Source organism: Salvelinus sp. IW2-2015, linkage group LG11 (genome assembly GCF_002910315.2).
Source record: "Salvelinus sp. IW2-2015 linkage group LG11, ASM291031v2, whole genome shotgun sequence".
Classification (NCBI taxonomy): domain Eukaryota; kingdom Metazoa; phylum Chordata; class Actinopteri; order Salmoniformes; family Salmonidae; genus Salvelinus; species Salvelinus sp. IW2-2015.
In genome coordinates this window covers 25,908,778-25,922,564 of record NC_036851.1, presented here as the reverse complement: position 1 = coordinate 25,922,564, position 13,787 = coordinate 25,908,778, and the positions used below count along the sequence as shown (strand labels likewise).

Here is a 13,787-nt window from a genome sequence, read left to right as displayed (position 1 = left end):
TGTAACGTAACAATGCCACCAGTTATAACAGTAACAATGCACCCATTATAGCAGTAACAATGCACCAGTTATAACAGTAGTATGCCACCGTTATGACAGTAACAATGCACCCGTTATAGCAGTAACAATGCCACCGTTATAACAGTAACAATGCACCCGTTATAGCAGTAACAATTCACCCGTTATAACAGTAACAATGCACCAGTTATAACAGTAACTATGCACCCGTTATAAACAGTAACAATGCACCCGTTATAACAGTAACAATGCACCGTTATAACAGTAACAATGCACCCGTTATAACAGTAACATGCACCGTTAAACAGTAACAATGCACCAGTTATAACAGTAACAATGCACCCGTTATAACAGTAACAATACACCCGTTATAACAGTAACAATGCACCCGTTATAACAGTAACAATGCACCCGTTATAGCATAACTAGGCACCAGTTATAACAGTAGCTATGCACCTGTTATGACAGTAACAATGCACCCGTTATAGCAGTAACTAGCACCAGTTATAACAGTAGCTATGCACCCGTTATACAGTACAATGCACCCGTTACAGACAATGACCCGTTATAACAGTAACAATGCACCCGTTATAACAGTAACAATGCACCAGTTATAACAGTAACAATGCACCCATTATAGCAGTAACAATGCACCAGTTATAACAGTAACTATGCACCCGTTATGACAGTAACTAGCACCAGTTTATACAGTAACAATGCCCGTTATGACAGTAACTAGGCACCGTTATAACAGTAACAATGCACCAGTTATAACAGTAACTATGCACCCGTTATGACAGTAACTAGGCACCAGTTATAACAGTACACTGCGCCCGTTATGACAGTAACTAGGCACCCGTTATAACAGTAACAATGCCCAGTTATAACAGTAACTATGCACCCGTTATGACAGTAACTAGGCACCCGTTATGACAGTAACTAGGGACCAGTTATCCTAGTAAGAATGTATCAGTTTTCCCAGTAACTATGCACCCAGTTATAGCAGTAGAAATGCACCGTTATAACAGTAACAATGCACCCGTTATGACAGTAACAATGCACCCGTTATAGCAGTAACAATGCACCCGTTTTAACAGTAACAATGCACCCGTATAACAGTAACAATGCACCCGATTATAGCAGTAACAATGCACGCGTTATAACAGTAACAATGCACCCGTTATAACAGTAACTATGCACCCGTTATGACAGTAACTATGCACCCGTTATGACAGTAACTAGGCACCAGTTATAACAGTAACTATGCACCCGTTATGACAGTAACTATGCACCCGTTATGACAATAACTAGGCACCAGTTATCCCAGTAACAATGCACCAGGTATAACAGTAACTATGCACCAGTTATAACAGTAACTATGCACCCGTTATGACAGTAACTAGGCACCAGTTATCCTAGTGACAATGTATCAGTTTTCCCAGTAAAATATGCACCAGTTATAGCAGTAAGCAATGCACCCGTTATAACAGTAACAATGCACCCGTTGTAACAGTAACCATGCGCCCGTTATAACAGTAACAATGCACCCGTTATAACAGTAACAATGCACCAGTTATAACAGGTAACTATGCACCCGTTATGACAGTAACTAAGGCACCAGTTATAACAGTAACTATGCACCCGTTATGACAGTAACTAGGCACCAGTTATCCTACTGACAATGTATCAGTTATCCCAGTAACAATGAACCCGTTATAATAGTAACTATGCACCAGTTATCCTACTGACAATGTATCAGTTATCCAAGGAACAAAGGACCAGTTATATACCATTTAGAACAGTTAGAATCACACATAGTCAGACTGAAACCATTTACCCATTTGCCTACTTGGAAAGGACAGGCATAGGGCACCGGAGAAGTGACAATGGACCTAATTGGTACAAGGTTGTGGTAGGGTCTAGGATCTGCTGACTCCTTGCTCTGCTCTCTAATCCATCTCTCAGGCAGAGTTCCTTGCAGGGAAGCGGTATTACAGCTCCGATTCGTTCGGTCTGGCCATCGACCACTTTGAGGCGGCAGTGGAGGAGTACTTCAGCGCGGACCAGGAGTGCCGGGCGCTCTGTGAAGGAGCTTACGTCTACGACGGGTACAACTACATGGAGTACAGTGCCGACTTGTTCCAGTCCATGACAGGTGAGATAGTGTGTTAAGACAGACTAAATCCCCAAACAACCCCAAGCTAACGTTTTGGATAAAAGCGTAAACCCTGTACCCCTGTCTTTGTCAGACCACTACGTGCAGATTCTGAACTGTAAGCAGAGATGTTCTGTGGAGCTAGCCTCCACCGCGGGAAAGGACAAACCATTTGAGGATTTCCTCCCTTCCCACTTCAACTACCTACAGTTCTCCTACTACAACAGTGAGTCTAAGTCCCTATTCACTGAAAGAATCAGGAGGATTTGCTGTCTGTCTGTATCTGATTGTGCCTGCCTCTCCTCTCATACCAGTCTCTTCTTATCCCTCTCTTTTTCCTTCTCTTCCTTCCTTCCTTCCTCTCTCAGGTGAGAAGTATGAGCAGGCCATAGAGTGGGCTAAAACCTACCTGCTGTTCCATCCAGAGGAGGAGGTGATGAATCAGAACCTGGCTTACTACTCCGCTGTGCTGGGGGAGGACAAGGCTGCAGCCATATCCGCTAGACTGGTGTGTGTGTGTGAGCACACACACACACACACACACACACACCACACACACACACACACATCACACACACACAAGCATCACACACCACACACACACACACACACACACACACACACACACACACACACACACACACACCTGTGCCCCATGCCAACCCACTTGCCTCCATGTCTTCTCTCAGGTGGTGAAACAGCATATTCAGCAGTCCCTGTTGGAAAAGGAGCTACTCTACTTTGCTTATGAAGTGTTTGGAATCACCTTTGTTGATCCGGTAGGTTAACATGTCTCTGATCTTCGCTTGTGTCTCACTGTTTCTACAAGATAGGTGATCACTATCAAGTGGTTTTAGCATGTGATCTTACATCCTTTCCTTCCCTTTGCAGGATTCCTGGACCCCTGCAGACATCATGCCCCTCAAACTGAGAGAGAAGCAGAAGTATGTGAAATACACGTACAGACCAGTAGAGGCTGGTGGAGGGAGAAATTGGAGGACTCTCTCATTGTAATGGCTCGAATGGAAAATGATCAAACATACTGCTCCATTCATTCAATTCAAGCCATTACAATTATCCGTCCTCTAATTTAAAGTGACACCAGTATCCACTGGTACATAGTACATACACTGTCTCTTATACACATCTAGATGTGTATAAGAGACAGCCCCTGCAGACGTCATGCCCCTCAAACTGAGAGAGAAGCAGAAGTATGTGAAATACACGTACAGACCAGTAGAGGCTGGTGGAGGGAGAAATTGGAGGACTCTCTCATTGTAATGGCTCGAATGGAAAATGATCAAACATACTGCTCCATTCATTCAATTCAAGCCATTACAATTATCCGTCCTCTAATTTAAAGTGACACCAGTATCCACTGGTACATAGTACATACATGTATGCTCTCAATTTCAGAATAGGCTCTGCTCTCCAATTTGTTTGAACCTTTTAACCGGTTCATTGGCGCACCCTGCAGGGCAGAAAGGGAGACTGCGGCGAGGATCACTGAGGAGATTGGGAATCTGATGAAGGAGATTGAAACTCTGGTGGAGGAGAAGAACAAGGAGTCGACTGACATTGCCAAGATCGTACGAGAAGGTAGGGTTTTTAGAGCATGAAGTTTGGGAATGTCAGTGGACTGTGTAGAATACTCTGACGTGCACCTCTCTCTATATTCATTCCCTCTGTCCCTACCAGGTGGTCCTTTGTTGTTTGATGACATCAAGATTACTATGTCGTCAAAGCAGCTGAATGGGTCTCAGAGGGTTCTACTGGATGGATTTATCTCAAATGATGAGTGCAGAGAGCTCACCCGCCTCTCTAATGTGAGTGGGAGTCAGGGCTAGTTAGTCTGTGTGTTTGACAGTGTTTGTGTGTGTTTGACAGTGTGTATGTTGATTGTGTGTTAATGGAGGGTGTGTTTCTGATGGTCTGTGTGTTAAAACTGAATGCATGATTCTGTTATTGTGTGTGTTGACGCTGTGTGTTTGTCAGGCGGCAGCGCTGAAAGGTGATGGGTATCAAGGTCGCCCCTCCCCCCACTCACCCAGCGAGAGCTTCCAAGGAGTCACTGTCCTCAAGGCTATTAAGGTACATTACTGACCCTATACACTACAGCTCTGCTTACCAAACCATAACCCAAACACCACTAACCCAGCACTGCCAACTCTGACCCTAACTTCCCCCAATCCCAGCTAGCTTCATTCCCTAGCCTCAGCTTTATCTCCAACCTATCTAAAGCTGAGCCCCAGCACAATGGCATCAATGTACAGTTACCAGCGAGTTAGGGATAAGAAAGCACCTATTTCTGATGATCTTGTACTGTTCTATAGTTGGGACAGGAGGGCACTGTGCCCCTGAAGAGTGCCCGCCTGTTTTTTGACATGAGTGAGAAGGTGCGTGGGGTCCTGGAGTCGTACTTCCGTCTGGACTCTCCTCTCTACTTCTCCTACTCCCACCTGGTCTGCCGCTCCGCCATCGACGGTAAGAAAGTCAATTATGGTGGGCCCCCAGGGGACAGTATTGTGGCTGACTGCCAGACAGAATGAGTTTAGGGCATTTTGGGAATTCACCACTATGGGAAAACAACATGTTCTATTTTCTTCAAGTTGTCTATATCAAATCTAGGATGTCATTTAACCCACATTATTCACCTGCCTGTCTGAGTGTATAGACATACAGTAAGTTATGTTTCCATCTTCTGTCTGTACAGAGAAGCAGGATGACCGTGACAACCTGAGTCACCCGGTTCATGCAGACAACTGCCTGCTGGTCTCTGAGCTCAACGAGTGCATTAAAGAACCACCTGCTTACACAAACAGGGACTATAGGTATACAAAGACAGACAGACAGACAGACAGACAGACAGACAGACAGACAGACAGACAGACAGACAGACAGACAGACAGACAGACAGACAGACAGACAGACAGACAGACAGACAGACAGACAGACAGACAGACAGACAGACAGACAGACAGACAGACAGACAGACAGACAGACAGACAGACAGACAGACAGACAGACAGACAGACAGACAGACAGACAGACAGACAGACAGACTACAGGTACACACACCATGCATATGCTTATAACGTAGGTATCAGCAACATCTACTGCACTTGCAGGTATCATCATGCACCACTGTCTTTAAAACACTTCTCTTTTTCCTGTTGTGTTTTAGCGCAATCCTCTATCTGAATGATGACTTTGAAGGAGGAGATTTCATTTTCACTGAACTGGATGCCAAAACGGTCACAGTAAGTGTCAATCAATGATGTGGATTTGAGTGCTGCAGAGTATAAACAGTTGTTTCGCCTTGATTTATTTTAAGGTATAAGTTAATTGAGAATATGATGACTGATGTCACTGGCCTGTGTTGTCCAGGCAGAGGTGCGTCCTCAGTGTGGTCGTGTGGTTGGGTTCGGTGCTGGGAATGAAAACCCTCACGGGGTAAGAGCGGTCACTAAGGGCCAGAGGTGTGCTGTGGCCCTGTGGTTCACCCTTGACCCTAAACATGAGGAGAAGGTAACATATCTATCAGTTAATTCATCTGGAATCGTGTATATCATGTATTTCTTTCTATCATTCTATGTTGTGATGGGCTATTTTGTAATCTGAGGGAGAAAGCAACGCTTTCCATTTATTGATTAATCTACATTTCATCAGTTTCTCTTGCTTCAGACTTACCTAATTTGTGTGTGTGTGTCTCCAGGATCGGATCCAAGCTCAAGAGATGCTGAAGATGTTCTCCTCTCCTACGGACACAGAGTTCACAAAGACAAAGACAGAGAGCTCACATCCACAGCTTACACCTCTTGACCAGTCTGCGCTTCTTGGTCAAGCTGCAACCCCAGTACAGGAGCAGGCAGGCAAACCAGATGACAAACCAGCAGAGAAGAAGCCTAAGGAACCAGCAGAAACAGTTAGTGAAAACCCATCTGATAAACCAGAGGATAAAAAGAATGAGAAGCCGATAGAGAAGCACGCAGAAAAACTAATTGCAAAAAAGGGTAACAAAGCTAAGGTGAAAGAGCTGGTTAAAACTAAAGCCAAAGCAGCGGATGCATCAAAGAACAAAAAAGCGACGACTAAAACAGCGGCTAAAGCAGGGGACAAAGCCAACGCTAAGACAGCAGACAAGGCTAAAGCAAAACCTGCAGCAAAAACAAACGTCAAACAGGCAGCAGACAAAACATACAAAAAAGAGCAGAAGCCAGTGACAAAAAAGACAGAGAAAATCCCTGTCAAAAAGGTTTCCAAGGACTCCAATACTGACCTCAAGTCATCCTCGGACTCACAGACAGACAAGGACGAGCTGTGAGACCAACAGCACCTGTCACTCTTATTCTGTGGTCTCTTTTTTTTCTACTGTTTGAATATATTTTTCAAGGTTTTCTCTGTGGGTGTGCTGGATAAGGATTTGAGGTTGTTTGCTGTATTGTTTTGGATGTTGTTTGTCCGCCCAATAATGGTGGTAAGGAACAAGGATATGGTGTTGTAATGTAAGCCATACCGTAATACCAAGGGACTGCAAACTCACTCTGATGGCTGATCTCAACCAACCAACCAATCAATCAAATCAATCAAATTAGATTTCTATAGTGCTAAAATGTAACCACCTTTGAATACCTATCCCAGACTCATGTGAACAGATAATCTCTCTCTCTATATATATATATATATATATATATATATATATAATATTACTTTTGTTTATAATTTTGGATTCTCAGTCTGCTATTTTGTACTGTTTTAAAATGTACTGTTCTTTGCCTCAGGAATTGGAGGATGTAATTTCCTCAAAAAACTAAAAACAGGAAAGAACAACAATGAACAAATGTGTCTGAATAGAGACTGATACCTGGATTCATGTGGATACACTAAATAAAAGTACAGTTCTTACATTGTTGTTGCTCTTTCATGTAATACCTCTAGAGAACACTAGGTGGCAGAGAGGAACTAGAATGGCATCTCATGTACATCACACATGGAATATGTACCCATTTTCCTTCTGAATATGTTGTAAGTATGGACCCTCAGGGTTTAACTGTCCGGTTACTACTGGAGAGCCTTAAATCACAGTTACAGTTTTGTGGAGGTCATCAAATTCCCAGGAGACCCAAGTTTTATGAAAGCCTGTTCAGACTTTTCAGATGTATTTATTTTTATTTAACTAGGCAATTCAGTTAAGAACAAATTCTTATTTATAATGACGGTTTGCCCCGGCCAAACCCTCCCCTAACCAGGATGACGCTGACCCAATTATGCGCCACCCTATGGGACTCCCGATCACAGCCGGTTGTGATACAGCCCGGGATCTGTTGTGATGCCTCTAGCACTGTGATGCTGTGCCTTAGACCGCTGTGCCACTCGGGAGCCTGTATGTGGTCAACACGTCTGTTGTTGATCCCTGGTTAGTCAGCTATCTCCTCAGTAGACTATTCTATTAGGATCATGTTTATATAAAAATAATGCTCCACCCTACAGCCACATTCTTAGTTTTAAATAGTTGAATTGTATCAGGTCTTTGGGGATGTGAGATGAGTTGCTGAGTTTCCCTACAGAATTAGAATGAGTAGAATTGATATTCCAATTCAAAGCCATGTGCCATGGTGTTATTGGTTATCTTCATAGAAATTAGAGATACCCAAACAGTCATTTATGTTCTGTGGACATAACAGCAGAAGAACCCTGTCGGTACAAATTTCAATGTCAAGACAATCAGCAAGTAATATTGACATACTTGTGTGTTGGCCATATTGTGTGTGTCCTGACAAATCATATTAGTTAGTACATTCTGGCCAATGTGTTTCTATGTTTCCCCGGCCAGCCCTGAGCCTGTGGGTGGAACAGTAATAATGCTGGGTCCTGTGCCACAATGCCTGTGTGGGTTTAGCATGTGGATGAAGTCATGCCTACGTAGAGCAGAACATGCACGGACAAACACACACGTTGCTTTTCCACAGGGGCTATGCATGTATAGTGCCTTCAGAAAGTATTCATATTTGTCATTGTTGTTGTGTTACAGCCCGAATTCAAAATGGATTGAATATTTTTTTTCTCTTCACCCATCTACACACAATACCTCATAATGACAAAGTGAAAACATGTTTTTAGAAAGGTTTGCAAATTTATTGAAAATGAAATACAAAAATATCTAATTTACATTAGTGTTCACACACCTGAGTCACTACTTTGTAGAAGAACCTTTGGCAGTGATTATGTAACGATGTGCTCTGAGAGTCTGGAAGCAAGTTCAAGAAGTGAATGTTTTAATAAATAAACACAAAACAAAATAAGAACCATGAACAACGCACAGACACAAAACAGAAACAATAACGCCTGGGGAAGGATCCAAAGAGAGTGACATATATAGGGAAAGTAATCAGGAAAGTGATAGGGTCCAGGTGAGTCTGATGACGCGCAGGTGTGCGTAGCGATGGTGACAGGTGTGCGCCATAACGAGCAGGCTGGTGCTAGAGGCCGGAGAGGGAGCACATGTGACAGATTACAGCTGTGAGTCTTTCTGGTTAAGTCTCTAAAAGCTTTCCACATCTGGACTGTGCAACATTTGCCCATTATTATTTGAAACATTCTTCAAGTTCTGTCAAATTGGTTGCTGATCATTGCTAGATAGGCATTGTCAAGTATTGCCATAGATTTTCAATTAGATTTAAGTCAAAACTTCAACTTGGCCATTCAGGAACATTCACTGTCTTCTTGGTAAGCAACTCCAGTGTAGATTTGGCCTTGTGTTTAAGGTTATTGTGCTGCTGAAAGGTGAATTCATCTACCAGTGTCTGATGGAAAGTAGACTGAACCAGGTTTTCCTCTAGGATTTTGCCTGTGCACTTCTTTTTCATCCTGAAAAGCTCCCCAATCCTTAACGATTACAAGTGTAACAGTATAACTTTAGTACAGTCCCCTCGCTCCGACCCGGGCGCGAACCAGGGACCCTCTGCACACATCAACAACTGACACCCACGAAGCGTTGTTACCCCATCGCTCCACAAAAGCCGCGGCCCTTGCAGAGCAAGGGGCAACACTACATCTAGGTTTCAGAGCAAGTGACGTAACTGATTGAAACGCTACTAGCGCGTACTCGCTAACTAGCTAGCCATTTCACATCCGTTACACTCACCCCCCTTTCAACCTCCTCCTTTTCCGCAGCAACCAGTGATCCGGGTCAACAGCATCAATGTAACAATATAACTTTACGTCGTCCCCTCGCCCGACACAGGCGCGAACCAGGACCCTCTAGACCCTCTGCACACATCAACAACGGTCGCCCACGAAGCATCGTTACCCATCGCTCCACAAAGGCCACGGCCCTTGCAGACACAGGCGGCAGACACTACATCTAGGTTTCAGAGCAAGTGACGTAACTGATTGAAACGCTACTAGCGCGTACTCGCTAACTAGCTAGCCATTTCACATCCGTTACACAAGCATACCCATAACATAACATAACCCATCTATACAGACGTGGAAGCTGATAGTCAGGTTTTTCTATCCACAATACAGACTAAAATAAATGGTTTCCTAAAGAAAATCAAATCCAAACCTTGCCAAAATAGCACTCTTCCTTGGCTAAATGGAGAAATCTGGAAATTGATGAAAGAACGAGATTATGCTCTAAAAATAGCCCTAAGATCCAAATTAGAGCATGACAGACGTAGGTTTACCATGTTGAGAAATAAGGTGATGAAAGAAATCAGACAGGCCAAGGCAAACTTTTTTATTAACATAATTGGTGAAGCAAAGGGAAATTCTAAATTGATCTGGGAGAATCTAAATAAGTGAACAGGGAAAGACCATAGTAACACTGCAAAAGACTAGAAATCATGGTGAATAACAATCTAACACAGGATGCAGTCGAAATAGCAATAGCCTTCAATTCCTACTTTATTGACTCTGTCAGGATACTGACACAGAACCTCCACTGGTTTCTTGGGCTCAGTGTGAGTAAATGACACTCAACCTGTCTTCATCATAAGGGAGGTTTCTGAGTCAAAGGTGAACAAGGTGATTAGCTCACTAAAGAACTCTAAAGCCAAAGATGTGTTTGGGCTGGACTCTACCTTTCTTAAAAACTACAAAGAGTCACTCATTGGCCCCATTACTAAGGTCACCAACACATCTATTGGTCTCGGGGTGTTTCCAAGGGCATGGAAGTCGGCCATAATAACGGCCATCTTTAAATCGGGCGACCCTGCTGACGTGAGTAACTACAGGCCCAGTAGTATACTACCTGTGGTGTCAAAGGTTGTTGAAAAGTGTGTAGCAGAACAACTGATTGCTCACCTCAACAACAGGCCCTTCACATTACACTCCATGCAGTTTGGCTTCAGAGTGAAACACTCCACAGAAACAGCCAACTGCTTTCTTCTGGAAAATGTGAAGTCCAAGATGGACAAAGGGGGCGTTGTTGGGGCTGTGTTTCTGGACCTAAGGAAGGCTTTTGATACTGTTAACCATGAGATTCTCATCACAAAATTGTCCAAGTTCAACTTTTCCCCCGATGCCTTGAGATGGATGAAATCATACCTTGAAGGCAGAACTCAGTGTGTCAGAGTGAGCAATGAGCTGTCGCCCACTGTTAGCTATGATGTGGGCGTGCCCCAAGGGTCAATACTGGGGCCCCTCCTGTTCAGCCTGTACATTAATGATCTGCCTTCTGTCTGTACTGGGTCTGAAGTTCAAATGTATGCAGATGATACAGTGATATATGTGCATGCAAAGAGCAAACAACAAGCTGCACAAGAACTCACTACTGTAATGGTCCAGGTTACAAAGTGGCTCAGTGACTCGTGCTTGCATCTCAATGTGAAAAAAACTGTTTGCATGTTCTTCACAAAGAGGGCAACAGATGCTACTGAGACAGATGTCTATGTGTCAGGGGAGAAGCTCCAGGTGGTATCTGATGCTACTGAGCCAGATGTCTGTGTGTCAGGGGAGAAGCTNCAGATGTCTGTGTGTCAGGGGAGAAGCTCCAGGTGGTATCTTATTTTAAGTACCTTGGCATCATACTTGATTCCAACCTCTCTTTTAAAAAGCACGTGAAAAAGGTAATTCAGATAAACAAATTCAACCTAGCTAATTTCCGATTTATACGAAATTGTTTGACTACAGAGGTAGCAAAACTGTACTTCAAATCTATGATACTCCCCCACTTAACATACTGCTTGACTAGTTGGGCCCAAGCTTGCTGTACAACATTTAAACCTATTCAGTCTGTCTACAAACAGGCTCTCAAAGTGCTTGATAGGAAGCCCAATAGCCATCATCACTGTTACATCCTCAGAAAGCATGAGCTCCTGAGTTGGGAAAATCTTGTGCAATACACCGATGCATGTCTTGTATTCAAAATCCTAAATGGCCTGGCTCCCCCTCCACTCAGTGTTTTTGTTAAACAGAAAACCCAAACATATGGCAGCAGATCCACAAGGTCTGCCATGAGAGGTGACTGTATAGTTCCCTTAAGGAAAAGCACCTTTAGTAAATCCGCTTTCTCTGTGAGAGCTTCCCATGTCTGGAATAAACTGCCATCAGACACACATAACTGCACCACATATCACACTTTCACAAAATGCATGAAGACATGGCTAAAGGTCAATCAGATTTGTGAACATAATCCCTAGCTGTGTATTGCCGCTTTCCATGTTGTCTTTTGTCTGTAGCTTGTGAGGTGTGGAAATACATTGTTGCTTTTATGAATTTTGTCTTGCTGCTTTTTGTTCTATGTTGCTCTGTCTGTATGCTACGTCTTGCTTGTCCTATGTTGCTCTGTCTGTATGATATGTCTTGCTTGTCCTATGTTGCTGTGCGTGTGCTCACTGCTCAATGATTGTCTATATTGTAATTGTTTTTAATAACCTGCCCAGGGACTGCGGTTGAAAATTTGCCGGCTGGCTAAAACCGGCACTTTTACTGAAACGTTGATTAATGTGCACTGTCCCTGTAAAAATAAAATAAACTCAACTCAACTCAACATGATACAGCCACCACTATGCTTTAAAATACGGAGAGTGGTACTCAGTAATGTGTTATATTGGATTTGCCCAAACATAACGCTTTGTATTCAGGAAATAAAGTGAATTGCTTTGCCAACAAATATCTGTTTAATCCATTTAAAATTCAGGCTGTAACACAACAAAATGTGGAAAAAGTGAAGGGGTGTGAATACTTTCTGAAGGCACTGTAACAGGCCAAACCTCCCAGTTATTCAGCATCGCAGAAGAGGTGTTTGTCAGTCCAATTGCTGCCCTGCATAACAAGCCCATGTGAGGATTAGTGTGTGTGTATGGTTGTAGATTTGCATTAAACACACACAAGACCCAGAGACAAGGCTCAGAGACAAGGCTCAGAGACAAGAATCAGAGACAAGAATCAGAGACAAGAGCTCCGTTTGTAGTGTTTGCACACAGAGTTGAAGGATTTTTTCACAAAACGTTTGACGTAAGTAATACAAACACTCAGAGGGTTGTATGCAGAGTCCTGCACAGTCCAAAAGTTTTAGGGAACCACCAGCATATACACTAGGTTTACAAAACATTAAGAACACCTTCCTATTATTGAGTTGGGCCTTCCTCTGACACCACCTGGCATAGAGGTCCTGGATGGCAGGAAGCTTGGCCCCAGTGATGTACTGGGTCGTACGCACTACCCTCTGTAGTGCCTTGCGGTCAGAGGTTGAGCAGTTGCCATACAGGGCGGTGATGCAATCAGTCAGGATGTTCTCGATGGTGCAGCTGTAGAAGTTTTTGAGGATCTGAGGACCCCTGCCAAATCTTTTCAGTCTCCTGAGGGGGAATAGTCATTGTCGTGCCCTCTTCACAACTGTCTTGGTGTGTTTGGACCATGTTAGTTTGTTGGTGATGTGGACATCAAGGAACTTGAAATTCTCAACCTGCTCCACTACCAGCCTGCCGATGAGAATGGGGGCATGCTCAGTCCTCCTTTTTTTGTAGTCCACAATCATCTTATTTGTCTTGATCACATTAAGGGAGAGGTTTTTATCCTGGCACCATACTGCCAGGTCTCTGACCTCCTTCCGAAATGCTGTCTCATCGTTGTCAGTGATCAGGCCTACCACTGTTGTGTCATCAGCAAACTTAATGATGGTGTTGGAGTTGTGCTTGGCCATGTAGTTATTGGTGAACAGGGAGTACAGGAGGGGACTGAGCACGCACCCTTGAGGGGCCCCTGTGTTGAGGATCAACGTGGCAGATGTGTTACCCTTACCACCTAGGGGGCGGCCCTTCAGGAAGTCCAGGATCCAGTTGCAGAGGGGGGTGTTTAGTCCCAGGGTCCTTAGCTAAGTGATGAGCTTTGAGGGCACTATGGTGTTGAACGCTGAGCTGTAGTCAATAAATCGCATTCTGTTCTCGGAGTACACGTCCTTGTAATCCGTCTGGCACTGCGGCCTTGTGAATGTTGACCTGTTTAAAGGTCTTACTCACATTGGCTACAGAGAGCGTGATCACACAGTCGTCCGGAAAAGCTGATGCTGTCATGCATTCTTCAGTGTTGCTTGCCTCGAAGCGAGCATAGAAGTAACTTAGCTTGTCTGGTAGGCTAGTGTCATCCACCTCTGGCCTGCTCGCCTCCC

The 13,787-nt window shown here is 43.9% G+C and overlaps 1 protein-coding gene across 1 annotated transcript in view; it reads left to right on the top strand.

Annotated features, from left to right (window-relative positions):
* The window catches only part of LOC111970041 (prolyl 3-hydroxylase 1), a 12,614-nt gene extending 5,536 nt beyond the window's left edge, over positions 1-7,078 (top strand). The window contains exons 3-15 of the mRNA XM_070445604.1: positions 1,984-2,173; positions 2,268-2,399; positions 2,542-2,681; positions 2,863-2,952; positions 3,065-3,117; positions 3,651-3,772; positions 3,872-3,999; positions 4,169-4,264; positions 4,507-4,657; positions 4,887-5,004; positions 5,358-5,433; positions 5,561-5,701; positions 5,889-7,078. Of these exons, the coding sequence (XP_070301705.1) occupies positions 1,984-2,173; positions 2,268-2,399; positions 2,542-2,681; positions 2,863-2,952; positions 3,065-3,117; positions 3,651-3,772; positions 3,872-3,999; positions 4,169-4,264; positions 4,507-4,657; positions 4,887-5,004; positions 5,358-5,433; positions 5,561-5,701; positions 5,889-6,497 (2,046 nt within the window). The 3' untranslated portion in view covers positions 6,498-7,078. The remainder of the gene's footprint in view (positions 1-1,983; positions 2,174-2,267; positions 2,400-2,541; positions 2,682-2,862; positions 2,953-3,064; positions 3,118-3,650; positions 3,773-3,871; positions 4,000-4,168; positions 4,265-4,506; positions 4,658-4,886; positions 5,005-5,357; positions 5,434-5,560; positions 5,702-5,888) is intronic.
* The last annotated feature ends 6,709 nt before the right edge of the window (positions 7,079-13,787 follow it).